We start from the raw sequence: 27,112 nt of genomic DNA, 5'->3' as shown, positions 1-27,112 counted from the left end.
CGGGTGAGGGCAGAGGGCGGCGGGCGCCATGTTGGAGGCTGGCAGCGGCGCCATCTTGAGTGCTGGCAGCGCCGCGCTGAGGGGAGCGCGGCCCCGCGGCAATGCCGGCCCTGCCCTCAGGAGGGGCTGCCACAATCCCGGAGGAGCTGCGGTTCTGGAGATGTCCCAGCCCAACCCCTGCCCAGGCAGGGTCACCAGGTGGCACAGGGACACGTCCAGGTGGGTTTGGGATGTCCCCACAGAGGGAGACTCCAGCCCTCCCTGGGCAGCTGTCCCAGGGCTTGGCCACTCTCATGGAAAGAAGTTCTTCCTCATGTTGAGGTGGAACTCGTTGTGTTTTATTTTATGGCCATTGCTCCTCATCCTGTCCCTGAACAGAGCCTGGTACCATCCTCTGACAGACCTTAGGGATATTTTATGGGGTCCCCTCTCAACATTCCCTTCTCCAGCCTGACCAGGCCCAGCTCCCATAGACTGTTCATCGAGGACATTCTCCAGTCCTTTAATCATCTTTGTTCCCTCGTTTAGAACCACTCCAGAAGCTCCTCATCTTTATTGACCTGAGGAGCGCTGAACTGGACATATTTTTTCCCAGACCCAATGTCACTTCACACCTATTCCAGTTGCCTCCCAATGGCTGCTTTTCTTTGGGATGGTTGGCAGCTGTCTCAGCTGAGTCTGGACCTGAGTCCAGCCCTTTCCAGGTCTGAGTGTGGATCTGAGTCCAGCCCTTTCTGTGCCCCTGGGACTCAGTGAGGGTGGCTGAGCTCACAGCACCCCAAAAGGCTGCTGGAAGTGTAGAAGTGATAAGAGCACTCAGCTGGCTGGGTGGAGGATGTTGTATGGGGAAAGCTGAGGGTCTGTGCCTCAACCTGCAAATCCTGGTGTTAGGCACAGCTTCCCCCTGCACAAACCTGTCTGAGAGCAAGGTAAGAGCAGCCCCAGCCTGTGTGTGAGTCACAGAGAGCCAGGACACACCTGGCAGCACTAGCAGAGACCTTGTGTGGGGCTGGGAGCTGCTGAATAATGGAAAATGGGGGAAAAGCCTTTGTTGTTTTCTAAAACGGGGCTGAAGGAATTATTAGCAGCAATGGAGTGCCTGGAGCAGCAGTGCCCAGGTATTTTCCAGGCTGGCTGGGAGTTGGGAGGTGACAGAACCCACCTGCAGGAAGGACACCAAGCTCAGGGGTGTGGGACAGCTGGCTAAGGAGGTACACTGATGTTTGGGGTCACTGCAAACTTTGGGAGCTAGGAAATTGTCCCCTGAGCTGCCTCCATCTCCATCTCAAAGCTGAAGCAGGGAATGCAGACACAGAAGAAATTACAGAAGAGTGTTTCTCCCCAGGCTGCAGCACTGGATTGCAGCAGGGATTGGAAAATACAAAAAGGGAAAAAAGAAGGACCCTCACTCCCATCAGCTTCCCCACAAAATTCACAACACATGTTAGGGGTTAGAAAAATTTATTTACTTCTCTGGCAACAGGAACTGCTCATTTACCAGGAAGGATGATGCCATCATACTGTGAGGGGAAGAAATAAAAACAAAGAACCAAGTGAGAAATCACCATGAGGTAAAAGTACAGTGCTGCTGTGCAGAAAACCTGAATCACCAGAGACATTCCAAGCCAACATGGACATGGCAGAGCAGTTTTCCTGCTGCCAGCTGCCTCTGTGCTGTAATGTCCAAGGGGCTGTGCTCAGATAAAATCCCTGGAACAAGCAGCCACACCCTCCACGGGCTGGTCGGAGCAGCCCAAAATCTGGGCCCTGAGGGCAACTGTGCCACATTAACACAACCAGGCAGGATGGGGGAAAACAGGAATTCAGCAAGATCAGGCAGAGACCTCCCTGACAGGGTGTGACCTGTGTGGGTCAGGCAGACTCCACACTTTTTATTAAAAACAAAAACCTAAGAAACTATCGGCAGTGCCCACCTCTGAGATTTCCAACCCAGCTTTCAGCAGCTCCCATTCATTATATGGACAGATAAGCCCAAAATTTTGTTTTATTTGTGGATCTCTCCATCCTCCAAGCGTGACAGCTGAGCTTGGAGCTGTGTCAGACCAACAAATCCTAACCCTGCCTCCTCACTCATGATCCCCAAACTCCAAAAACTCTGGGAGCCATTTACACAAGAGCTGGTCATTCCTCCCAGCTCTCCTGCCAAGAGCTGTTCTCTCAGTTCAGCACACCCAAAAAAAGCACAAATGTTTCTATTCAGTAGCAGCAGCTTCTACTGCTCTGGGACAGCAAAATCCACATTTCAGCACTCATCAAGATGTGACCAGTGATTTGCTCCAGACTTTCCAGGAGGCAATCTGCTGCTCCTTGGATACTCTTGGGATACTCCAGGGATACAAACTGGAGATGGGACTGTACCTTCTGCTGGAACCAGCGCATGGCCTCCTCCTTCCCAATCCTGTGCTTGGCCCCGATGTTGCCAGTCCTGCGTTTCTTGTCAGCAATGCTGAAACCCGGCCTGCCCAGCACCTGCAGGACAAAGCCAACAGCACTGCTTCATCCTGGCACCTTCTGTTTCCCTAAACTAAATTCCAGTTTTCCAGGAGGGAAGCCTGGAGTTTCCTCATCAGTGATGCCTTGCTGCCATTTCTGTGTTATCCCAGGAGTTGCTTCTGAAGAAGCTTTTGTGAGATTTGTCATAAATCAGGGATTTTGCGGCAGCTCTGGGAATCTCAGATTAGAAAAATGTCAGCAAAACCCAAATTTATCTTCCAGCAAGTCCATGGGAGCCAGTGCTCGTTCCAGGCTCCTTCTGGAACCTTCCCACAAGGCCAGCAAACAGGGAATACTCACCACGTAGAAATCCAGGCCGTAGATCCCGATACTGGGATCGTATTTAATGCCCAGATCGATGTGTTCCTGGATCCCAAAGCCAAAGTTCCCCGTGTCTGAGAAGTTGTTTTTCCTCAACTCGTATTCTCGCACCTGAAACGTTGGTTCTTGGTTGTTATTTTGTTCCTGACTGGGAGCAGAATTAAAACTCCTGCCCACTGCTACCAGACCCCCAACTCGCTCACAAGCTATTGACTCTTTATCCCAAAAATTTTACTTCCAAATCCCAGCAGCAAAGACAAAAAGCAAAAGAAATCAGCTGCTGCACCAATTAGTTCTTAAATAAGGCCGAAACAGCACCCAGATAAACAGTGTGAACACTTCATACCGTGTATCTAACCTGTACCTAAAACAGGTACAACATTTCAGAGCACACACCCCTTCAGTCAGAAAGGGAAAGTTCTGTGATTTCACAAAGCAAAGATCCAGCCCAAAATCCTCACCTTCAACCCCTTCTCCAGAATTTCCTCTGCTTTGGCCCCGCGAACCGTGCAGTGAACAGCGATTTTCTCGTTTCTCCTGATCCCGAAGGACCTCACCGTGTACCGGGCTGTGGGCAGCAACAGTTACACTGAGGGGACAGCCAGAGAATTCCCACCCGGGGGATGCGGAGCTTCTCAACACCCAATAAATTCAAGGGAATCACAAAGAACCGACGCAGCCCCACACTTCGTGTTAAGGGATGCTGGATGCATCCCCTGAGTTTGGAGACAGAACTAAAACGCACAAACGAGCACGAATCCCTGAATATTGAAGCCCCCCAATTCTCCAGCAGCTCTCCCGACACAAGGAGCCCTTTCCTGGGAACCGCACCCAGGGGAAAGGACCGAAAACACCCGAGGGAACAGCGAGGGCTCCTGGGCAGGCGCTCACCTTTGGAGAACACGGGGGTCTGCCCCGTGAGCTGCTCCAGCACCTTGGCGGCGCGGGTGAGCCGATCCCCGCTCTCCCCGACGCAGATGTTGAGGCAGAGTTTGCGAATCCGCAGCTCCCGCATCGGGTTCTCCTTCTCACCCTGGTCTTGCTGCGGAGAGACCACACCGGGGGTAACCGGGGCTGCCCTGGCCGCGGCCCGCCGCCCGCCCCGGCAGCCCCAGGACGCTCCGCCGGGGGTCCGCAGAAAGGTTTCCGCAGGCGGACACCGCGCCCCGCTCCCCGCCGGGCCCGAACTCCGGCACCGCGGCCCTTTCTGGAGCGCCGCCGCCACTGGGCGGGCCGCGGCCTGTCACGGCAGCCGCCCCACCGGCTCCTCCGCGCCCATCCCGCCCCCGCGCCGCTCCCGTCGGCCTTCCCCGCTCCCGCCCGCACGGGCCGCGGCCGGGCGAGCCTCTCCGAGCGCGGATGGCGGCGGATGCAGACGGCCCGGCCCGGTCCCGGCCCGCGGCTCCGGCACTCACCGCCATGATGGAGGCGGGGAAGAGGCAGGCGGGGCGCGGCCGCGGGGAATTGTGGGAGCGCGCGGGGCTGCGGCGCCCCCTGGCGGGCGGAGGGCTGGGTTGCCATGGCAACCGCCGTTAATTAATGCTCATTATTGAAAACAAAGCCAAATACGGTAATTACGGTAAATATTGACAGTAATTACAATTAACCGAGAGAGGAAAAAACAACCCGAACATGCGATGGGCAATGCAGTTGTTCACCACGCTCTGGTTGATTCCCAGAACTCTTCCTGAACCCCAATTTCTATGCTGGGAATGACTTTCCCTCTGTGGGATATTCCTTTGTGATCAGCTGTCCCAGCTACACTCCCTCTCGGGTTCTTTTGGGAACCCCCTCACTGGCACAGCATGAAACCAAAAAAATAGAAAAGAAGAAATAAGAGTTCTTGACTTAGGATAGACATGACTTAGCGAAAATCCAAACCAAAGTTCATTCTTCCTTGGAGCAAGGATCAGGGGAAGTCAGGCTCAGATCCCCAGAGCAGTTATAGTTTAATACCATTTAATTCATTGGCTGTTCTCACCCAAAATAAAATCCCCAGCAGCAGCTTTGGTGGGAGATGCTGTACCCAATATTGGAGCAGCTCTCAGCGAGTGTGGTGATTAGAGCCTCTCACACTCTCACAGCCCCAAATTCCTTGAACCAGACCGGGAACGCAGTCCAGTTTCACTTCAGTCTTTCAGGAAAATGCTGGTGGGTTTCAAGAGCTCAGTCTGGGATCTGGATCCTCTTTTTGTACCACTTGGGAGGCCGGCAGCCCATTCCCTGCTGCACTCAGCTTCACTCACACCACTTTGGAGCCCAAAGTTCTCTTCAGTGGCCACATCCTGAGCAGAAAATGCCTTCAATGAGGCTCACACTCAGTGAGGATGGCAGCAGCTCAGGGCTTTCCCTGTTTATCCCCTTTCCCTGCCTCCCCAAGGCCGTGCTCAGGGCTGCCAGCCCAAGCTCTGTAATGCCATCAATTATTTTTTGCCTCAGTTGCTTTTAAGCGGGGATGAAGGATAAATGAATAACCAGCTTGTCTCATTAAGGAGAGGAAAAAAAAGCGTCAGGAGTCTCGGTGCAGAGGGTGTGAAAAGCCTCTGGTTAAACAGTAACATTGCTGCTTCATTATGGATTTCCTTCATCCAAGAACAGCTCTGCTGGAAATAGCTGCAGGCTGGGCTGGCTTCCAGCTCCCAGCAATCCATGGGTCCAATGGATTCCAGCAATCCAGGACCAATTCCTGTGGGATGTGGCTGTGCTGCAGGGCTGCTCCCCACGGGCACAGGGGGCTGGGGGTGCTGTGCTGTGCCCCCTCCCCTCTCCAGAGCAGGGCTCTCCTTTGCCCAGCAGGGATGGTCTGGCTGTGGCCAAGATCAAAGAAGCTGAGTGTCACGATAGGACAGGAAAGAACACAAGCACACACTGCTGCTCTCAAGGTGAAGAAAAGGGAAGTTTATTTCCTGACTCCAACATTTATAGTTTTCCAAAAGTGACAGTGGATTGGAGGGTGACAGTGCCATCTCTCCAATGGAGAAACCAACAGTCCTTCAGATTTCTCCTCCTCCATAAAAGAATGCAAAACAATCAGTTATTTACAGAAAGTGTGTGAGAAAGTTTGTTACAAAATGTCAACATCGGAAGGCTTAGAAAATCTTAAAAAATCAGGGCAACAGCTGAGGGCTGCAGAGAGGGAGGAGGAATTATTCCAGCCACTCTGGGGATGCTGGGGGACAGCACAGAGCTCAGGGTGTCACCCTTCCCTTTGTCTCTGTGTGACCACCCGATGGTGTGAGCTCATCCCATCCTCTGCTCCTGACTCCTGCCAGCAGCAAAGAGCTTTGCTCGACTCCAGACACGGAGAATCAGAGAATTATGGGGTACTTCAGGTTGGAAGGGACCTGAAAGCCCCTCCAGTGCCAGCCCTGCCATGGCAGGGACACTTTCCACTGTCCCAGGGTGCTCCAAGCTCCATCCAGCCTGGCCTTGGGCACTGCCAGGGATCCAGGGGCTGCTCTGGGCACCTCTGCCAGGGCTTTGCGCCCTCACAGGGAAGAATTGCCACATCCTCTCTTGCTGCAGAGACATTTCCTCCCTTGGCATTTCTCTGCTGAATTCAGGAAGCTTTCCGTGCCTGGCACAGAGCTTCCCACTCACCACTCCCTCAACCCTCTCCCCATCTCCAGATCCATCCAGATGGGTCCCACAGGGAGCTCTTCCTGCTCTGAGTCATCCCTGTCCCCAGAATAGTCCCGAGCTCTGCTTTGCCAGGTGCCACCACACATTTTCTCTGCGAGAGGGGGTGGGCTCCGTGTCTTGATTCTCTGCAAAGAAAGGAATTTTCTTCTTTCATTGCTGAGAGCAGGTTTGGGTTTATCCAGGGATGTGCTGCTGGTTTCTGGCCCCAAGTTTTCACCTGGCTGATGAGAAATCCAGCTGCAGGGCAGCACTGATCCTGCCACTGTGCCAAAGGAGTTTGTGAGTCCCAGCAGGACAGAGAGAGAGAGCAGAGATTTCCTGAGCGAGACAGGGAGAAAACTGTCACAGGGAGGAGAGGAGTGGGTGCTTCCTGTCCCTTCCCTCACTGCAGGAACGCTGCCTGGGGCGCTGAGCAATGTACCTGCCAGAATGGGGGGGATTTTAAGGCTTTATTTCATGTCCCTGCAAGAAGGGGGGGAGATTTAAAACCTTCATTTCACCCCTTAGGATCCTCCCTGCTCGAATGGGGAGGATTTGAAGCCTTTATTTCACCCTTCAGGATCGTCCCTGCAAGAATGGGGTGGATTTTAAACCTTTATTTCACCCCTTAGCATCATCCCTGCAAGCATAGGGGGGATTTTAAACCTTTATTTCATGTCCCTGCAAGAAGGGGGGGGGGGATTTGAAGCCTTTATTTCACCCCTTAACTTCCAATGCCAGCAGAAGAAAGGGGAGAGCAGGAATTGCAGAGGGGCTGCAGGAATTGCTCGTGGGACAGGAAAATGGAAGGACACAGAGCCCGAGAGGGCAGAGATGTGCGATATCCACGTGTTTGGTGTTGATGCCTGCCCCTGGCACGCTGATTATTGCCAAGGCCACTTGAGAAGGACCAAAACAACCGCGGGACTGCAGCCAAGGCACCAGGGAGGGGCTGGGAGCAGCATCCCCCGGGAGGAAACGGGAAGTGCTTTACAGCAGTGTGCTGGAAGGGCTGGCTGGCCGATGAAGGCTTCTCCTCCCTCGGTGCTGAGAAAAACTTCCCGGCGGCTGCAGCGCCGAGTGCCGCCGCTGCGAGAGGAAACCAGCCAGGGTGTGCCCAGCCCATTCCCAACGCAGGCAGGACACAGAGGATGCAGTGCCACGTGGGCAGCACGCAAGCAGCGGCCTCGTGGGTTTCCCGGCTGCGTGTCCCGGGGGCAGCGGGATGCGGCCGCAAATTTGGGCAAATTCAGGATTTCTGGGCGCGATCGGGACCGGCGGGACTCGAACCCGCGGTCCTGGGGAGCCCCCCGGCCACGCCCCGTTTGTGATCCACGCCCCTGATTGGTCCCGCCCCCAGACCCCGCCCCTCCCCTTGCCGCCGGCGGGTCATGTGACGAGCCAAGATGGCGGCGCTCAGGGCGGCGGTGCCGGTGCTGGCGCTGCTCGGGCTGTGCCCGGGCCCCGCGGCCGCCGCCGCGCCCCTGGTGATCTGGCACGGCATGGGTGAGCCGGGACCCTCCGCCAGGGCCGCGGGGGCGGCGGGGCTGGGCTGAGAACCGGGCAGGACCGAGGGGCGCTCGCTCCGGTGTCCCCTTCCTCCGGACCGCCGGTCTCGGCGGGCACCGGGAGGTGCTGGCCCTCCCTCTGCCGTGGCAGCGGGGCTGGCGGTGTGTCTGTGGAGGTGAGGTGAGGCCCGCGGCCGTGGCGTGGTGGCGCATCTCGGTGTTCTCTCTGGCAGGAGACAGCTGCTGCAATCCGGTGAGCATGGGCTACATCAAAAAACTGGTGGAGAAAAAAATCCCGGGGATTTACGTCCTGTCGCTCAAGATCGGGAGCAGCCTGATCCAGGTGAGCCGCGTGTCACCCGCGGGGTTGCGGGCGGGGTGGGGCTGAGCCGCTGCAGCTCGTGCTTCTAACAGGATTCCACCGGGATTCCTGCCCTGCTTCCCGGCCAATTTTCTGTTCTCGCTGAGGTAAACAGCTTTGACAGGTAGAACCCGATAAAGTCCAGCTAATGCCTGCAGAAAAGCACTGGGGGAAAACAAATCCCTGACCTAAATTGGATTAATATGCAAATCCAGTGATTAGCACACTCAACCAGTGCAGGTAGTGCGTGGGGTGGAGGCTGTGCTGAGGCAGGGATTTATCCCTGGTCATGCTTTTCCATCTGCAAACATTTATTTATTTCAGTGTAATCAATCACACGCTGCTGCACCTTCATGGGTTTTGACAGGTTTTTGTAGTGCTGTGGAATTTCTTTAAATAGTTTCTCAGGGTAATGTGGGGTGTAGGTGGTTTTCTGGGTTCTGGAGAAGTTTGATTTTTAATTTTTATATTGATATGAACAAAATCTGAAGCGATTCAAGTTGAGAAGAAGTTTGGGGAAATGCCAATTCCCCATGTGAGACAGTTCTGCCAACCAGAGCAGGAAGGGGAAGGGAAGTGGAGGTAAAGAGAAGCCTCAGAACAGGAATTTCACTTCTGTCCCTGCCAAAGCTCAGGTCCCCTTGGTAAACCACAAATGTCAGTGATGTGTTTGCAGAGCGTAGAGCAGCCACAGCCAAGGTACAAATGCTGCACCCTGCTCTGATCCCCAGGACATGGAGAACAGCTTCTTCATGAATGTCAACGAGCAGGTGAGCGAGGTGTGCAGGCAGCTGGCCCAGGACCCCCAGCTCCAGCGAGGCTACAACGCCATGGGCTTCTCCCAGGGAGGCCAATTCCTGTAAGTCTGCACTCTGCTCCAGCTCAGGGGCTCTGGGGGATTCAAATCCTCATTTTTGACCCTTCAGAAGTGCTCAACAGACACAAAATGTTAAATTCCTGAAGGCAGGAGTGCTCCAAGGGGGCAGGTTGTATTTCCCTGCTCTTGGAAGAGCAGGAAAATTCCAGGGCAGGGTTAAATCCCAGTGGCCAAGCCCACACAGAACGTGCACAGAATAACTGTCACAATCAGAGGACACAGGCTCAAGCTACACCAGGGGAAATACAGGTTGGATACCAGGAAAATTATTTTTACACAAACGGTGGTAAAGTTCTGGAATGTTCTGCCCAGGGAGGTGGTAGAGTCCCCATCCCTGGGTGTGTTTAACAAAGCCTGGATGTGGCACTGGGGGCCAGGGTTTGGTTGAGGGGTTTGGGCTGGGTTGGACTCCATGATCTTTGAGGTCTTTTCCAACCCAGTGATCCTGTGATTTTGTGAATTCTCTGATTCTGGGCAGGCTCAGCTCAGCTCTTTGCTCTTTCCCCACAGGAGGGCTGTGGCCCAGAGGTGCCCTGCTCCTGCCATGCTCAGCCTCATCTCCATTGGAGGACAGCACCAAGGTAGTGTCTGCCCCCTGGCACAGCTCCTGGGCACCTTTTGGGGCTCTTCTCTAAACTCTGATCACTTTCTCACCGATTAAATTGTCCCTTTGTTCCTGGCTGGATCTGGCGATGTGTTTGGCCCAATTAGTGTTTGCTGATTTCATTATCTTGATCTTTCTTAATTGGCAATGGAAAGCTCTGCTCTGCTCTGTCAGCAGCTGGCTTCTCTGCCTGGGTAGGATTCTTACACATCTTGGGAGCTCTTGGGATGAGTTATTTTGTGGGAAATTGCTACAGGAATTGTGAAAATTCTCCAGTTATGAAGCTGAACCTCCTGGGTCACGAGGGTATTTTACAATCAGCATCCTGAAAGGCCAAAGCCCCAAGGAAAGGGAGTTGTGAAAAGGAACTAAAGGAGTGGGGAGTTAAGAGTGTCTGGCAATGAATTTCAGATACTCTGCCCTGAGAGTCCCACAGCTCCTGGAGTTGTTTGTGTGTAGTGGAGAGGGAGGATCCCTCCATCCCCTCCATCCCTTATCTGTGCCCCAGCTCCTGGGGCAGGAGGGGCTGTCTGAGAGCTTGCAGGGCTAAAACCTGCCTGATTACCTGGGTAACTCTGCTCCTGCTGTGCAAGAGGAGGTTCTGGTGCAGCAGGAGGGATGCAGGGCCCCAGGTTGGTGACTGGGCTCTGTCCTGCCCAGGCGTTTATGGATTCCCTCGCTGCCCTGGGGAGAGCTCCCACCTCTGCGACTGGATCCGCAAAACCCTGGACCTGGGGGCCTACAGCAAGGCAGTGCAGGAGCAGTGAGTACATCCCCAGTATTGCCAATCTTCCCCCTCTGGAGCTCCACAGGCTCCCAGCTGCCAGTGGAGGTTCAGCACAGAAACAAAAGGCAGCAGCACGGGCCTGGGGGGGAACTGGGGGAACTTTATTTGACTTTATTTAACTTTATTTAATGGTAAAACTCCCCGAGTCCAGGATCCCAGGCCCCAAACTGAGGACAACACTTTTTTGTCTAGGGGTATTATTACTTGTTTTGTGACTAGGTTGATAAATCATAGCTGGAGGGTTGAGAGTCAGGGTTAGTTGTGCTGGTGTTCACAGGGGTCTGAGGATGAGGGAAGAGATGAGGATCTGACTCCATGTTTCACAAGGCTGATTTATTATTTTATCATATATATTATATTAAAGCTGTACTAAAAGAATAGAAGAAAGGATTTCATCAGAAGGCTAGCTAAGAATAGAATAGGAAAGAATGATAACAAAGGCTCTGTCTTGGACTCTCTGTCTGAGCCAGCTGGGCTGTGATTGGCCATTAATTAGAAACAACCACATGAGGCCAATCCCAGATGCACCTGTTGCATTCCACAGCAGCAGATAACCATTGGGTACATTTTGTTCCTGAGGCCTCTCAGCTTCTCAGGAGGCAAAATCCTAAGGAAAGGATTTTCCATAAAAGATGTCTGTGACAGTAATTCATCAGTTGTCTAGGGGGGGTAGTAAGAGAGCTGGGAATGTTATTGAGATGAGAATTTGTGGGATTCCTAGGAAGGATGGGCTTGAAAATCAGTCAAAGAAGCTTAAGTTCATGGGGGTAGTGCTTGGAGCAATGGGTGGTTTGCTGGAGGGGGGATTTATTGGTACCAATGACAGAGGTTTGGGTCGGATAATTAAAGAGAAAATGAGTCATGAAGGGAGCATGATAAAAAATCAGGGGCTGGGGTTTAGTTGAGGCATACCTAGTTGAGGCATCCATAGTTTGAGGGCAAACAACAGTTTATAAATAGGGGGAGGTCTCAGGGGAGGATAAAATCTCTAGCTAGGGGTGGAACACAAGGCAGGGAATACAATGTGTAAACCAATGAAGGATTGCAAGGGAGGAGAACAGCATAAGTAAACTAATGGGGTTTGGAAGGATACAAAACTGAGGGAGAGTAAGAAAGGTTCTGGGGAAAGGGGCAGGAGGAGGGGGTTTGAAACTTGGCAGGGAGTAGGGAGGTAACAAACAAAGAAACTAAATTGAATAACTAAATAACTAAACTGAATAACAAGAGCAAGTCTGTGCCACTCTAAAGACAGGGGGAGGAAAATACAGAGGGATTACAAAAGTACAAATTAAACAGCAAACATGCCAAATAAAAACAAAAACACACTACAACACCCCAGGGCAGGCCAGGCTCAGGAGCAGCTCTGCCTTTCCAGGCTGAGCTTTGCTTTGTCCCCTCTGCAGCTTGGTGCAAGCAGAGTATTGGCATGACCCACTGAAGGAGGAGGAATACAGGAAAAACAGCATTTTCCTGGCTGACATCAACCAGGAGAGGGTAAGGACACTCTGCCCTGTGAGCAGCAGCCTGGGAAGGCTCCAGCTGAGGAGTTCCCCTCTCTCTGGGCTCTCCAGTGGCTTGGATGTGTTCTCCTGCTTCCATCCAGGGCATCAACGAGACCTACAAGAAAAACCTGATGGCTCTGAAGAAGTTTGTGATGGTGAAATTCCTCAATGATACCATGGTGGACCCTCCAATCTCTGAGGTGAGGAAGGCAGAGCAGCTCTTGGGGCTTCCCTGTCTCTGGTTTGTCCTTTGGTGGCAGAGGGGCAGGCTGGGCACAAGCACAGGCCTGACACTGTCCTGGAAGCCTGCTTGGGGCTCCTGGGAACCCTTCAGCAGCTCTTCCTTCATTTTTTATCCATTTTAATGCAGTGGTTTGGGTTTTACAAAAGTGGCCAAGCCAAGGAGACCATCCCACTGCAGGAGACCTCACTGTACAAAGAGGTGAGTGAGTGCTGGGGGCTTCTGCTGTGTCCCCTTTCCTGTCCCTGGGGTCCCACAGCCCTGCTCCTGTCACTCCTGGGGCATTGCCTCCCCTGCCAGGAGCTGCTTGTTTGGGGGCACATTTCCCTGCAGCCATTCCTGGCACTGCTGGAACCCAGGGAATGACACTGGAGGTTCCTGCCTGGCCCAGAGTCCCCCTCAGTGCCTCATGAGCTCTGCTCCTGTTCCAAGCTTTGCTCCAGGAATCCCCTGGAATCCCTTTTCTCCCTCCACGAGGAGGAGAGCAGAGGTGGAGTCTCCCCCTTCTCCCCACAGGATCGCCTGGGGCTGCAGGAGATGGACAAAGCAGGGAAGTTGGTGTTCCTGGGGGTGCAGGGGGATCACCTGCACTTCTCAGAAGAGTGGTTTGACAGCACCATCCTCCCCTTCCTGCAGTGAAGCTCCTGGGCAGGGCTTTCCACTGTAACCAACACCAGCCACTGTGCACAGCACTCAGTGCATCCAGGCCTGCAGGGACGTGGGGAGGGGAACACGAGGGCTTTGGCTCAGGGGGCTTTGCCAGGGTGGAATTGCACTCCCAGCTGGGCTGAGCCTTGCCCTGACTCTGCCCAGGGCTGGTGAATCCACCCCAGTGCTCAGAGCTGCTCTCCACCCCCAGTTCCTGCAGGGCACCCTGGCAGTATTAACCCAGCTCACTGGTGCAAGACTCTCATGGCTGTAGGCAGGGCAATCATGTCACAGCCCCTGCTTCAGCAGGGGGGAAAAGGCCAAATTTAGGGGTTTCTGGGAAAAAAAAAAGGGTTTAGAATTCAGCAGTATTAACAGCTTGAACAGTTTTCAACTAATGGCTTGGTTTATGTTCTTTTGTACAACTGAAATCAATAAAGAAGTTGCCATCTAACCAACTAAATAAAAGCTTGGACAACTGCTGACTGTGTTTGGAGGGAGCTGAGGAAATTCTGGGAATATTCCAAGGAATCAAGGCAGGGTCGGGCAGAGAGGGGGAACTTGTCCTGCCTGAGCTCACTTGTGCCCCCAAAAATGAGACAAGAGCCACAGTAATGAGCAAGTTGGCATTAACTTTATTCTATCTTCTGTATAATCTTAAGTACATAAGAAAGGTTTTTTCACAAGCCTCAGGAGAAGACAAGTACAAGTCACAGGACAGTTTCAAAATAAAAAAAAATTGCATAATTCTTCCTTTTTTTTTTTTGTTTTTTGTAAGTTTTGTACTAGAGAAAAAGAACATTGACACTTTACAGAAGAAATGCATTTCAGATATGCTTATGCCACCCGAGGCATTGGAAAAATGAAGGTCAAAGCACGTGCAGCTCCCTTTGTGGGTCAGTACAGTACTGTGTGATCCATCCCTCTGCTCCAGGGCCCTGGAACTGAGGCTACAAGCTTCCACCAAAATAAAGAGCCAAGCAAGAGGAGGGGATAAAAGGGGGAGGACTCAGAGGGGGCTGATTGCAGATGAGGAAGAGAGTGATGAACCGACTTGATCCAACTCTGGTATTTACAGCTCTGCACTGCTGACCTGGAATGGAGGAGCTCCTTCCTCTGGGGAAGGGCACAGCTTGAGAAAAACCGTCCTGGCAGACTGAACCTGAGCTCAGCTGCTCCAGGAAGGAAGCCCTGGGGCAAAGGTTGCCTTGTGAAGGTGGAGGGCTCATGGAATGAGAGGTGCTCAGCTCCAAGCTACCAGCCAGGCTGCTGGGTGGCCATGGTGGCACCAACTGCAGCCTTCCTGTGGCACTGGGGCATGAAAGCCTCCTGTCATGGCACAATCAGGAATGCACTGAGCTAGTGGGAATGATGGAAGAGAAATCAGGGTGGAATTGGCCCAGGTCCTCAGCCTTTGGTCCGACAAAACCGTTCCCATGTCCTGTGGTGCCAGCAGCTGCTCCAGAGAGCTGGAGGGAGCAGCCTGCAGGAGCTTCCCAGGACAGCTGGGTGCTGTGGCCTCTGACAGACACTGTCACTTGTTAAAAAAGGGGACAACATTCCTCTCACATGGAACAGTTTTGCTTAAAGGCAATACAAAAACAATACTCTGGAAGCCAACTGCCAGGACTGGCTGTGAAGTTCACCGAGACTCTGATCGATGGGTGCAGTTAGATGGGACAAGGGCAGAGAAAAAGAACCTTCCTGCTGAGAGAGGTGACAACCACCACCTACCCCAAGCCCCAGGCAGAGGAACCTCAGTGATGGCAGGCAGCTGTGTCTCTCGGGTAGAAGAGAAGCAGTTTGAGAGCAGAAAGGTACAAGAAATCTAAGAGAATCATCTGAAAGCAGATTTGTCCCACAGCAGGGCCAGGGGAGGGTGTGAGCCTTGGAGCTTTTCGGCTTAGCCAGCAATTTCTGTCACAGTGGTAACCAACTTCTGACCATTCCACACTGTCTTGAACTGTTCTGGGACAGGGAATTCAGTCTGGAGGGTAAAAACAAAGAACTGTTGTCAAAAATCAGTTTATGGCTGACATTAGTAACCACTCCCACTGCTTCAGGCATTTCTTTTCTCAGCTTTGTGCTGTTACCTCCTGTACCACCACTGGTGCCTGTTCTGCCCCTAGGAGATCCTGAGGAAGAAGCAGCTCTCACAAACCAACAACAATCTTATTTACAGATGGTTTTTTGCTATTTTTACAACTCAGATCATCATTCACAACCTCCAAACTCCACAAACTTCCCCCCCGCTGTAACCAACACTCCCTGCAGGGCTTTGTCAAGACACAACTCCTGCATCCCCCAGCCCCAGCAGGGCTGCAGGAGGATTCCAAAGCAGCATTTACAAAGTTTTCCACTTTCCCAAGGACTGCACTTACAAAGTCCCCCCCCTCGGTGGGGATGAGCACGTTCATCTCCGAGGACTTGGCACTGACGATCTCGCAGTCGAGGGAGCTCTTGCTCAGGTACACGTGGCACCCATCTGTCTTGTTGATGGAAATCGTTGGCACTTTACCCATGACCTGGCAGGGCCAGAGAAGAATTAGCCTAAACTAGACAGCCACAGCATTTTTTGGGGTGTTTTCTTTCAAGGCGAGAGGTTTGAGTCCAAGCCCTCCCCGTGACGATCGCACAGGATTCAAATATTCCCACCTTTAGCAAAAATCCAAAGATTTGTTTGTAATTTTCCCCAATTTCTCGTTCTGATCTCTTTAGAACAAAACCTGAGCCAGCACTGGGCAAACTGACCATCCCAAATCAGATGGCCAAGCTAAACTGGAATAAAACCTGCTGCTGGCCTCCTGCTTTGGCAGCCAAATGTGCTCCCTACCTCAGAGAGCCTCAGCTCTTACCCAACCCTGAAACAGCTCAAAGACACAAATTTCAGCCCTTTCCCAAGGGACAGATGGTGTTCCATGGGTATTCTCCACAGCTGCACACTCCTGGTCAGGAGAGTGCTCCAGAGCCAGGAGAGAGCACAGGGCACTCACCTGAACTTTAACATCCCTGCTGTTGATGATCTCCACAATGCCCACCACGTCATCAAACACCAGACCCAGCTTCTTGCAGTTGTCTGCAAAGAAAAGCAGATCAGGGCACAGAGGTTTTGGAGGCTCCAGCTCCTGCACACACAGCAGCAGGCAGGAGCAGCTCTCAGGGCTCTCCCCACTCACCCAGGGTGATGGAGTTGATCTTGCCTTTGATTTGGAGTGTACTGTTTGTGCACTTGAAAACATATGCTACCTGCTTCAGTTCTGTGTCGCTGATGACCAGGTTGGTGGCATTCTCCTGGTTTTCCTGAAAAGGCAGGGGAAACACACTTCATTTTCTGAATGCAGAGCAATTAAACAATGAAAATCCCTTTAAAAACAAACAGGTGCCTTCAGGCTGGTGTCTCTTAGGAGAAAGTTCTCCACAAGAGCCCCCTTTGCTTCTCCAAAGCTCCCATCCCTCCAACCCACTCCTGCCAGCACCAGGCACTCACCACTCTCCACTTTTTGCCTTCTAGTTCTAGCAAAGGAGGTGCCTTGGGGGAGGGATTTGCATTACAGGCTGGTTTGGGAGCAGTGAAAGGTTTGGGGCCGCTTCTCACAGGGCCCCCCTGGTTCTTCAGGGCTGGATTCTTGTGGGTTTTCATGTCATCTGAGACGTGCCTTAAGCCTGCAAGAGAAGGCAAAGCTGAGAGCCAGCTCCCCTCCAGGAATGCAGCTCCCCAAACACCAGGCATCAGAGCTTACACCAGCCAAGAAAACTCTTGTTGAAACACAAATAAACTCCTGAGGCTGGGGCTAAGTTGAGCCCAAGTGTGAGTGACAGGAAGGGAAGGAGGAAGCAGGAAATGCTGCTGCAATATTGACAAGAACACAACATGAACCACAGAACCAGAGTGTGCCACAGCTCTTCCACTCTGCAGCTGGAAAAAGCCCCAAGCCCAGCACCTCCTGAACTGATGTGCTCACCAGGGGACACAAAAAAGGGGAAAATTCTGTGCAAGCAACAGCTGCCAAATTGCACTTTTTGTACCAGAAAGATGCAGGCAACCAAAGGGATCAGCCTCAGGTGTTTCCAGCTGGAAGTTCATGCCTTGCTCCACCTGCCAGATGAGGGTGACAATCCTCATCTCAGTAACATTCCCAGCTCTCTTACTACCCTCCCTAGACAACTGAATCACTGACCCACTCTCAGCCCTCCAGCTATGGCTTATCAACCTAGTCACAAAACAACTCATAATACCCCTAGACAAAAAGGACACAAATGAGACCTAATTTTAACATCCCTCATAATCTTCCTCCTACTCATTAACCTCCTAGGGCTGCTACCCTCCACATTTACCCTACACATTTGTCCCTGGGAAAGCGCCAGCCCCAGCCTGGGACCAGGTAGGATTTTGTGTACTTTTTAAGCAGGTGCATTGAGGGGCAGCAGGAAACAAGGAGCAGCAGCAGCAGGAGCAGCAGCAGAGCAGTCCCTCCCTCCCTGAGCCCCCACATACCCGAGGTGATCCCTTCTCCCCGGTTGATCTGCGCGAAGAGCGCCGAGCGCGAGGCCGAGTCGTCTGTGCTGGAGCTCACGGGGGCAGGAGGAGGGGGAGGCCCTGGAGGTGGGGGTGCAAGCCCAGCCGGGGGGGCAGGCGCTGCTTTAGCCCCTGCTGTGGCCACGGGACCCTGGAAGAGCAGGGAAGAGGAAAGGAGGTGGCACCGGCTCTGCTGCTGCCCCACTGAGCCCTCCCTGCTGCAGCAGCACTCACTGTTTTGCTCCAGGTCAGCCCTGTGGTGTGGAACTCTTTGATGTAGGCCTGCAGCTCTGTCCAGATGCTCAGGTAAGCTTTCACCCAGTCCACTTGTTTTTTATCTCTGAGAACACAAAGAGGAAGAATTAAAGGCTGAGGAAAGCAGCTGTGGGCAGATGCTGGAGCAGCCCTGTCACAGACACCTTTTCTGAAAAATCCTTTCCTTAGGATTTTTTCTCCTGAGAAGCTGAGAGGCCTCAGGAACAAAATGTAACCAATGGTTATCTGCTGCTGTGGAATGCAACAGGTGCATCTGGGATTGGGCTCATGTGCTTGTTTCTAATTAATGGCCAATCACAGCCCAGCTGGCTCAGACTGTCTCAGTCAGCCACAAACCTTTGTTATCATTCCATTCTTTTTCTATCCTTAGCCAGCCTTCTGATGAAATCCTTTCTTCTATTCTTTTAGTACAGCTTTAATATAATATATATGATAAAATAATAAATCAGCCTTCTGAAACATGGAGTCAGATCCTCATCTCTTCCCTCATCCTCAGACCCCTGTGAACACTCACACAGCCCCAGCTGGCCAAGCTCAACACCAGCCCTAGGAGAAAAGGTGAACTTACACATCCTTGTACTCCTTGAGGATCCTGTTGGTGTAAAACATGGCAGCATCAGTCATCTCCTTCACGTAAGGACCGGGCTTTGGAGCCTAGAGCAGAGAGAACACGTTGGCCCTGAGCAGCCCACCAGAACCTCCCCAGCAGCCCGAGGAAAAGCCCTTCCCAAGGAGTCCTCACCATGGCCACCCAGCCCAGGGCTGGGATGCTCTCACTGACTGCTGACAAGTGGTTGAAGAGTTTGCTGCCACGGTTCTTCTCCCTGAAGTTCTGCACAGCCTGGATCTGCTCCGAGATGGGCTTGAGGAGCTCTGAGAAGGCGTTCTGCAAACCACACACGGGGACAGCGACAATTAACGAGATTAATTAGCACGGCTCTGGAATGGCTGCACAGCTGAGCTGATGGAGACTCAGAACAAGATTCCAACTGGCAGCAGTGACTGCTGCAGCTCCTGTCCAGGCCTGGCCCTGTCCAAGCCAGCCTTGGTCCCACAGCCCAGCTCCTCCAGGCTGAAGTCATTGCTCCCATCGGATCGGCGCCGTGGGAGAACGCCAAGAACTGTGACTCATGTTCAATCCAGGAGACACTGACAAAGCTTGTTAGTAACGAGGACAGAAATAGCATTTGCCTTTCCTGGGTTCCTTTGTTCCAACACAGTTTGTTAGGTTTTTCCTCTCCTCCACGAACCCTCAGAGAAAGGGGTGCTGGGCAGGTTTGGCACCCACAGCCTGACCCACAACCAGAGTCCCAGCAAGTCCTAAGGTCACCCCCACCAAGCCAGATTTGAGGATTCCAGTTATTTCTCAAGTCAATCCTTCAGTATTTGGATGGTAAAAATTTGTTCCTGTGTGCTGTTCCCTTGGAATGCTGACTGGAAGTGCCAGAAGCGCTCTGGGGTCAGAGCACAGCAAAGAGCCAATTCCACATCTCCAGAGATGCCTCTGAGGAAACTTTCCCTTCCTTTAGCACCGGAGAGTCTCCTGCTGGTGGCAGCAGAGAGAGACAAATTTGGGCAAAACTTGCCTTCCAAAACCTCAGCTTCTGCTTTTGCTGCTTTTTTCATCTCTGTTTAGATGAAAACTGAGAGGTCCCAAGCACTGCTGGCCAGGCCACACTTTCAGAAGCTGCAGCCCAGCAGCACATTCCAGTCACAGGATGGGGAAATTCTTCAGCACAAGCACTGAGAGTTCCTACACATTTTGCATTTTAAACTGGCTGCTCCAGAATTAGACTCCTGCCAGACAACCTGCACAAAGAGCTACCCTAGATGAAGGCTGTTCTTTGTTCATAATCCTTTATTTAAATAACGTGTCCCTGGGATTTGTCAGCAGGTTCTCAGGCTAGAGGCTGCACAGAGCTGCATCCCAGCAAGCCTGGTGGAACATAACAACCCTCCAACGCTGATTTTGGGGGAAAAAATGCAGATCTATTTTGCAGTGAACAGGAAAGGAGCACAGAAATCCAGCTCCCACAATGTAACAGTAGAAGCCACGACTGAGCGAGATAATAACTGCAAAGAAAAGCAAGGTGGGATCCTGTTGCTCAGGAAAATACAGTTCTCAGCAGGGAAAAGCCATTGCATTCAGGATCAGATTCTCAGCCACACATCCTGCTGAGAAGCAGCAGCCCAGGGTAAAGTGTTAAATTACCTGCTAAGGACAAATCAATCCTAAAAGCCCAGCCATTATTCAGAGGCCATTCAGCAGAGACAAGTGTCTGCTCTGCTCCTGGAGGAGTTTGATGCCTGAAAGTCTCTGAGCAGCATCGCACATTGAAAAGCAGGAGCTACACAAATCCCAGGGTGGCTCCTGGCTCAGACAAGCTCCTGTCTGCAGCTTCTCAGGGAGCACTGATTGAGCAGAGCTGGTGCCAGGTGAAACTGGGGACAGAGGCTGGGAGCTGAACAGCCCCAGGCTGCTCTGACAGCTCCACAGCTGCTGTAACAAATGGGAAATGCCAGTTCTGCAGCTCCCAGAACCAACAGCCAGGGTTCTGCCCAATATTGGGGAGCACCCAGAGCAGTTCATGACTTCAGAGTGTGGGAAATCCCTGATCAGAAACCTCTGCCCTCAGGTCAGGGGTAGCTGTGAGTGTTGGGGGAACCTGGGCTGTCACAGCTGGGCTGTAGCCATGATATTTTATGAAAAATCCTTTCCTCAGGATTTTTTCTCCTGAGAAGCTGAGAGGCCTCAGGAACAAAATGCAAACAATGGTTATCTGCTGCTGTGGAATGCAACAGGTGCATCTGGGATTGGGCTCATGTGGTTGTTTCTAATTAATGGCCAATCACAGCCCAGCTGGCCCAGACAGAGAGCCCGAGCCACAAGCCTTTGTTATCATTCTTTCCTTTTCTATTCTTAGCCAGCCTTCTGATGAAATCCTTTCTTCTATTCTTTTAGTACAGTTTTAATATAATATATATCATAAAATAATAAATCAGCCTCCTGAAACATGGAGTCAGATCCTCCTCTCTTCCCTCATCCTCAGACCCCTGTGAGCACGGCCACAGCTGGGCCAGAAGAGGAACTGGAGGAGGAGTGGGGACACTCACCTCTGCTGGCTGCTGATGCTGAGATGCCACCACCAGAAGAGCCCTCTCGCTCATCAAGCCTGCATGGACCATCTCAGCCTGAGGACAGACACAAACGTGAGGGAGGTTCCCTTGTGGCACGTGAACAAATGACCCCAGCTGTGAGGAACCGGCCACACCGAGCCCAAAGCACATTCCTGGAGGAACCCATCCCCAGAGGAACCTCAGCAGAGCTGCACAGCTCAGGGCTGGGGGGCTTTCAGGCCTCCTAAAGGAGGTCTGGACACAGCCAGGCACTTCAGGATTTCCAGGAGAAGTTTGATTCACCCCGAGTGTGTAGGTGGCAACCTGGAGGTTATCCGGGCATCTGCTTTGAATCCTCAGGGATTCTAAAGGTCCTGGGATACAGTGTTAGAGGAATGCAGACCTGACAGCAAATTTGGCCCTTCCAGCCCTAAGGAGAGGCAGCACCTCTGGAGCAGGGGGGGAACGGGAGTCCTTACGTGCTTCTGCACATCCCCACCAACTTCTCTGCTGATCCTGCTGTACTCAGCCACTGGCCCAGCCAGAAGGGCATCGAAAGCCTGCACGTACTGAGCCACTCCTGTGGAAAAAACCAGAGCACAGAGATCACCAGGAGCACCCCACAGGCTGCCACAGCCCCGGGCTGCACCTCCCACCTGCAGGAGGCTGAGCCCAGGGCTGAGGAAGTGCTGCAGGCACGGAGTTTTCATCCCCACGGGGCAGCCCCCTCCAGCCTGGCTCCCCCAGAGCGAGCCCTGTGCCAGCTCTGCACTGCCCTGGGAGGTGCCCTGGGCCTCACCTTTGGCAGAGGCATCTCCACACATGCCAGGGCCTTGGCACACGTTCTCCAGGCGCTCCACAGCCTTCTCCAGCCGCTCCACCAGCCTCTCCATGTCTGCTGCTGTCCACAACCTGCACGGACAGGACACAATTACTGCATCCCCAGGTGCCACAGAGGGTTTATGGCTGGCTGCTACAAGCTCTACCAGTTCCAAGAGAATCATTCCAGCCCAGCTCTGCACCCTGAGGAGGGCCAGCAGTGCACCCTGCCATTAGCACAGACAGCTGGGTTACACAACAGCCTCTTGCTGTTGCCACACTCGCTCCTTGATAGTTTCTATTCCATTTTAAGGGCTCCTTACATGTGTAAGGACATGAAACTCCCAGCATCTAACCTGGTAGTGACACCACTCAGTTACACAAGGGTCTGCCCAGGCTCTCACTGCAGTCAGCCCCTGGCCAAAGTCCCAGCTGTGAGCACACGGTCACTGCTCTGCTGGGAGCTCACACACTCCTGGTGAAAACCACCGGGTTTGAGTCTGCAAATGCATCTGCAAGGACCTCCCGGAGTCCTGAATTGCTCCCAGGAGCATCTGTAAGCTCAGGATCAGAGCCTGAGCCACCCTGGCACACGCCAAGGGAGCAGCTGCACGAGCTGAGGCAGCAGAGCTGCTTCTGCAACAACAGCCCCTGTTCTTCCTCTGCAGCTCTGCAGAGCCTCCTCTGCAGCCACCACACAGGAAAGAGGCCCAGGCACGCAAGCCATTTGCTGCATGTCATCTGGAAAAAGTCTTAAAAGTCACATAAACTTTCCATTAATTACTGCTTTGCACCGAGCAACAAGACAGGTCAGGCTCCCTGCACAGTAATGGCCAGGGAATGCAGGGAGGGAGCAGCAAAGTCACTGGGGCATTTTTATCTTATCAGCACTCATCAAAAAGATTTTACAGCATGAATCACTACGGTGGCCTGGACACAGCTCCCTTCTGAAGGGTTGCTGCAGCCTGCAGAAGCTCAAAGCCCTGTCTGGAGGAGGGGATCCTTCCCAGAACATCCCCAGAGTGCTCCAGGAGGAAGGCAGGGTTTACTCAGCTGAGCTGACACTGGATCCCCTCTGAGAGGAAACCTCCAGTTCTCACTCTGAGTTTTGCTTTTGTTCACAAGCCCTCTCAGCCCTGCTGCTTCAAAAGTGCACGTTTTCACCTCATTTCCAGAGGATGTGGGGCAGATCCAGCATTAGTCACGAGCCCAGCACTGATGTCACAAGACAAACAAGGCCTTTTTCCACCCCTTTGCTGCCTGCTTGCAGCAGGAGAGGCAGCTCTGCTGCGGGGGGCAGGGGAGAGGAGGAAGAGGAGCAGCTTCCTCCTCTGTCCACGCTGAACCAGGGGACACACTGTGCACAAAACCCCACTGGATGGCTTCCAGATCCACGGCAAAAAAGAGTCCAGAGACGCTGAAACTCTGCAGCATCAGAGCAATGAACAGCTCTGCATCTTTAACTGGGAGCCCTGCATCTTTAACTGGGAGCCCTGCATCTTTAACTGGGAGCCCTGCATCTTTCACTATTTGGGGGCCCCGCATCTTTCACTATTTGGGGGCCCTGCATTTAAGTGTTGCAGCAGATGGAAGTGAAGCCCAGAGAACAGATTCTGGTTGTGCTTGCAGGATCCATGAGCAAAGTAGCACTGGAAATGTCATCACAGTGATCTCTCCAAACTGATTTGCTCATGGATCCTGCAAGCACAACCAGAATCTGTTCTCTGGGCTTCACTTCCATCTGCTGCAACATTTAAATCACATCATGGCCTTTTACATGGCCTGGTCATCCAGAGAGCTGCTCTGGAGGAGAAATCTGTCCAAGCTCTGCCCCATGGTCTTGTTTGAGATCCCACTGTCACCTCTGCTTGGCACTACCAGGAGAGCTACCAGTTAATCTTGGCTTTGCCTTTGTGACAGCAAAACTGGGGAAATTTGACACTTAACAAAGCACCTGACTTCACTGGCAACCAAATTATTATTGTTTATTACAGGTTTTTGGGGGCTGCACATAGCTGTGGTCTCCTGAGCAAATCAATCTGAAAATGCTGTAAAGACCAGTCCCCTTCTGACCACACAGCAGGGCAGCCTGTGCTGAAATCAGCTCTCTTAAAAACCAGCCTGACTGAAACTCAGATCAAACTGACTCAAACAAAGCTCTGCAGCACTGATCCCCAGCAAGGCTCTAATCTGATCAGCCCCACTGCCCCAAGTGCAGCTCTGAGCAGGATTACTGGGCGGAAAATCCAGATGGAGAACTGGAAAACTGCTCCCTACCCCAGCAGTGGCAAACTGCAGCTCTGAGCAGGATTACCAGGCAGAAAATCCAGATGGAAAACTGCTTCCTACCCCTGGCAGCAAAGGAAGCTGCTGGAGGAGCACATCCCTCAGCTCTGGGTGGGATTAACACCCCAAAGTCACCAAAATCAGCGTTTCTTGGCACTCCCATGCTCCCTCTCCCTGCATTTGACAAGTCCTGCCTTGTTTATCCATCAGCTCCCAGTGCCCCACAGCAGCTTGGCAAACCTGCTGCTGTCAGGCAGATGGTGAACTCATTTTAATTTCCTTTTAATGGGTGGCATTAGGGCAACTTAAAAGATAAGTCAGTTGGTAAATTGGCAGCAAAATGAGAGCTAAGTGCAGGCAACCCAAAGTCCTGGATGTCAGTCCCTCCTCCTGACTCACCCTCCCTGTGCTCTTTGCCCTGTGGATGAAGTTATTTCTGCTGCCTGGATACCCACACGGAGGGAAATAAAACGATTGAGCTGTAACTAAATCAGAGATTAACACTCAACAAGGAAAATAAAAACAACCACACAGCGGACCTGCCCCGACTGCACCTAGACAGTGTTTTGTCTACGGGCCTGTAAATGTAAAATAATTCCACAGAAAGTGACAAATCAACTTCACAGGTCTCAGTGCAAATGATCAGACCTCGTTTCCCTTCTCTGAAGAGGAAGATGAGACACACAGACCATCCAAAAATAATTTTTTTTTTTTTTTTGTTCTACAAATCATCCAGGAGTAATTTTTACTGTGCACATCACCCAGTGCTCCAGAGGGATGAGGGAGACCTTCCCAGCTCCCTGTGCAGCGCTGGGATGAGCTCTCCCTTCCAGGACAACAACACAGGATTTAAATCTCGTTCCAATTCAATTGAACTCTGATTAGCAGTGGAGCAGAAGCAGCAAACACAGTTTCACCCAGGGCCAGAGGGGCCATTCCTTTTCACAGCACATTTGTTCATCCATCAACTGCCCTTTATTCCCATCTCAGCCTGGGACATGCTGTGCCATAAACAGGCTGAGCAGAGCAATAAAATAAAAGGATTTTATTGGTAAAAACATCATTTAGCCCAAACCCTGCACATCCCAGCAAGAGGAGCTTCCTGTTTGGGGAAGGAGCTGGCCTTGTCCCAGCCTCAGAGCGAGCAAATTCTCAAAAAAACCACCCAAAAAATTAAATTATTTCCTTGCCTGAGACAGCAAATGAACCTGAGCCCTTCCTTAGACGTTCTGGAAGACAGAAATGTTGGTTTTATAGGCAAAGCAAGTCAAACCTACGCTTGTGCTCACACCGAGCCCGACACACTGCTGTCAGCACCACCACATTTGCATCAGCTACTTCCTGTTTCTACAGGCAAAAGAAATAAAGATGGGACAACTAAATTAGGAACATACCACAGTTTATTTCTGAGCTGACACTGGAATATCTCAGGGGATCAGCTACCAGATGATTTCCAACGTTTAGATCTGCCAAAAGCCAGAATAATTTTTTTTTTTCTTTTTTAAACAGTTCAGCTCCTCGAGGCAGGGATGATTTGAAGCGAGGCAGGAGTCAAAAGCCTGAATTTTGCCAGTGGTCAGGAGCAGCCATGAACACAAGACAGCTATTGCTGGTCCCAGCAGCTGCCAGGACAGAGATCTCAGCTGTTTAGAGTCCAACAATACTTGCTGACACTGCGCCAGAACCCGTGCTGGCTGCTCCTGCTATTTCAGATCCACTTTATTTAGAAAACCAAGAGTGCTTTAAAAAAAAATTAAAAAAAAAAAATCCATCTGGCCCCTGTTCCAGCTTTCCCATACAACAAACCCTCCTGAAGCCATTGAAAATGTTATTTGGTGTTTTACTCACAGGTTAAGAGGGGGTTAAAGCTCGGCACTGGAGCAAAGGCTCCTTTTTCAGCACAATCATCTGAATTAGGAGGTTTGTGCCTGCCAGCCTCAGCTGCCACCCTCCTCTCACTTCCTCTCCCTGCCAGGGTGATGAATCCACCAGGGAGGTAACCAAGGATGTGGGCTCTGAGCAGGGCTGGGTGCAGCAGGGAGCTCCAGATCAGGAATTCCGAGCCTGGGAGCAGCTCAGCATCCCTCCCGTGCCTGCCCCAGCACGGGCTGAACTCTCTGCATGAATAATTTGGGGTATTTTTGGCTTTCAGAGAGCTCAGCAATATCCCCGGAACACAGGGCTGGCCCTGGAACAGAACAGGCACACACAGCAGTGTCCTGATGCCACGGATCCCCGGGTTCTCAGGGCACCTGGGGGGATTCCAGAACCCCGGGATGTGCCAAACAACTCTGGAATTATTCGAATTTTCCCTTTGGCCAGCACGGAATGCTTTGGAATCACAGATTGATCCCATCCCAGGCACCCGCACAATGCAGAGGAGGAACCGGCAACCACCCGGGGATGGAGAGGGAGCCTGGGCCGTGGGAGAACAAAAATCCCCGCCGCAGGGTACGGGGAAAAACCGGATCAGCCACGCCTGCCCGTCCCGGTGAGCCCCGGTAACCGAGAGAGCCCCGCGGGGGTGTTCGCACTGTTCTGTGCCAAATTAACCCCAAACCGCCGCCTTTGGGGGACCCACCCCCATCAACCGGGCCGGGGCTTCTCCCGCCACCCGGCCCGGCATCGCCCACCGGCCCCGGGAGCGGCCGCGGTCCTGCGGTCCCCGGTCCCGGCTCGCCGGTCCTGCGCCCGGTGCTCGGTCCTGATCCCGGTGCCCGCCCACTCTCGCCGGTACCGCCCCCAGATCTGGCCGTGTCCCGATCCCGATCCTCGCTCAGACCCGGCCATGCCCGGTGCCCGGTGCCCGGTGCCGGTGCGGTACCGCTCACTCCCACCCACGGACCCTCGGATCTTCAGCCCGGGCCGTGCCGGGTGCCGGTACCGTTCACGCCCACCCTCAGATCCCCAGCCAGGCCGTGCCCGGTGCTCACCCCCGGCCGCTCCCGCTCCGCCGCTCCCGGCGCCGCCCAGCCCCGCCGCGCCCGCCGCTTCCGGCCCCCGCCCCGCGCGCCGGATGTGCGCACGGCGCGGCGCGGCGGGGGGCGGGGCTTCAGGAGAGCCGCCACGCGATTGGCGGGCGGGGGCGGAGGCGTGGTCATAACGGTTGAGGGG

At 52.9% G+C, this 27,112-nt stretch overlaps 3 protein-coding genes across 3 annotated transcripts; 1 reads left to right on the top strand and 2 right to left on the bottom strand.

Annotated features, from left to right (window-relative positions):
- Positions 1-1,444: 1,444 nt before the first annotated feature.
- RPL11 (ribosomal protein L11) lies at positions 1,445-4,283 on the bottom strand. Its single transcript, XM_036397084.1, has 6 exons — positions 4,251-4,283; positions 3,727-3,877; positions 3,297-3,403; positions 2,815-2,946; positions 2,380-2,490; positions 1,445-1,520 (listed from the first exon to the last, which is right to left on the bottom strand). Exons 1-6 carry the CDS (start codon positions 4,254-4,256, stop codon positions 1,491-1,493), a joined length of 537 nt encoding a protein of 178 aa, XP_036252977.1. The 5' UTR covers positions 4,257-4,283; the 3' UTR covers positions 1,445-1,490.
- A 3,572-nt stretch (positions 4,284-7,855) lies between these two features.
- On the top strand, positions 7,856-13,466 carry PPT1 (palmitoyl-protein thioesterase 1). Its single transcript, XM_036397060.1, has 9 exons — positions 7,856-7,962; positions 8,198-8,307; positions 9,057-9,184; positions 9,713-9,783; positions 10,467-10,569; positions 11,997-12,087; positions 12,197-12,295; positions 12,466-12,537; positions 12,853-13,466. The coding sequence occupies exons 1-9, from the start codon at positions 7,863-7,865 to the stop codon at positions 12,973-12,975; spliced, it is 897 nt and encodes a 298-aa protein (XP_036252953.1). The 5' UTR covers positions 7,856-7,862; the 3' UTR covers positions 12,976-13,466.
- Positions 13,467-13,596: 130 nt separating this feature from the next.
- On the bottom strand, positions 13,597-26,988 carry CAP1 (cyclase associated actin cytoskeleton regulatory protein 1). The gene is made up of 13 exons (XM_036397021.2): positions 26,932-26,988; positions 21,693-21,805; positions 21,373-21,473; positions 20,891-20,968; positions 18,519-18,662; positions 18,345-18,430; positions 17,735-17,840; positions 17,480-17,651; positions 16,472-16,647; positions 16,161-16,284; positions 15,978-16,060; positions 15,366-15,509; positions 13,597-14,971 (listed from the first exon to the last, which is right to left on the bottom strand). Exons 2-13 carry the CDS (start codon positions 21,784-21,786, stop codon positions 14,888-14,890), a joined length of 1,392 nt encoding a protein of 463 aa, XP_036252914.1. The 5' UTR covers positions 21,787-21,805; positions 26,932-26,988; the 3' UTR covers positions 13,597-14,887.
- Positions 26,989-27,112: the final 124 nt, after the last annotated feature.

The sequence above is a fragment of the Molothrus ater genome, chromosome 24 (assembly GCF_012460135.2).
Source record: "Molothrus ater isolate BHLD 08-10-18 breed brown headed cowbird chromosome 24, BPBGC_Mater_1.1, whole genome shotgun sequence".
Taxonomy (NCBI): Eukaryota; Metazoa; Chordata; class Aves; order Passeriformes; family Icteridae; genus Molothrus; species Molothrus ater.
This window is presented reverse-complemented; position numbering and strand designations above follow the sequence as displayed.

Coding starts and splice junctions, on each gene's coding strand:
- RPL11 (XM_036397084.1), bottom strand. Junction 3,404..3,726: donor GACCCCCGTGTTCTCCAAAG/GTGAGCGCCTGC, acceptor TGCTGCCCACAG/CCCGGTACACGGTGAGGTCC. Junction 2,491..2,814: donor ACGGCCTGGATTTCTACGTG/GTGAGTATTCCC, acceptor TTTGTCCTGCAG/GTGCTGGGCAGGCCGGGTTT.
- PPT1 (XM_036397060.1), top strand. CDS start 7,863: ATGGCGGCGCTCAGGGCGGCGGTGCCGGTGCTGGCGCTGCTCGGGCTG. Junction 8,308..9,056: donor TCGGGAGCAGCCTGATCCAG/GTGAGCCGCGTG, acceptor TCTGATCCCCAG/GACATGGAGAACAGCTTCTT. Junction 12,538..12,852: donor AGACCTCACTGTACAAAGAG/GTGAGTGAGTGC, acceptor TTCTCCCCACAG/GATCGCCTGGGGCTGCAGGA.
- CAP1 (XM_036397021.2), bottom strand. CDS start 21,786: ATGGAGAGGCTGGTGGAGCGGCTGGAGAAGGCTGTGGAGCGCCTGGAG. Junction 20,969..21,372: donor GTGGGGATGTGCAGAAGCAC/GTAAGGACTCCC, acceptor GTCTGTCCTCAG/GCTGAGATGGTCCATGCAGG. Junction 17,841..18,344: donor CTCAAGGAGTACAAGGATGT/GTAAGTTCACCT, acceptor TTGTGTTCTCAG/AGATAAAAAACAAGTGGACT.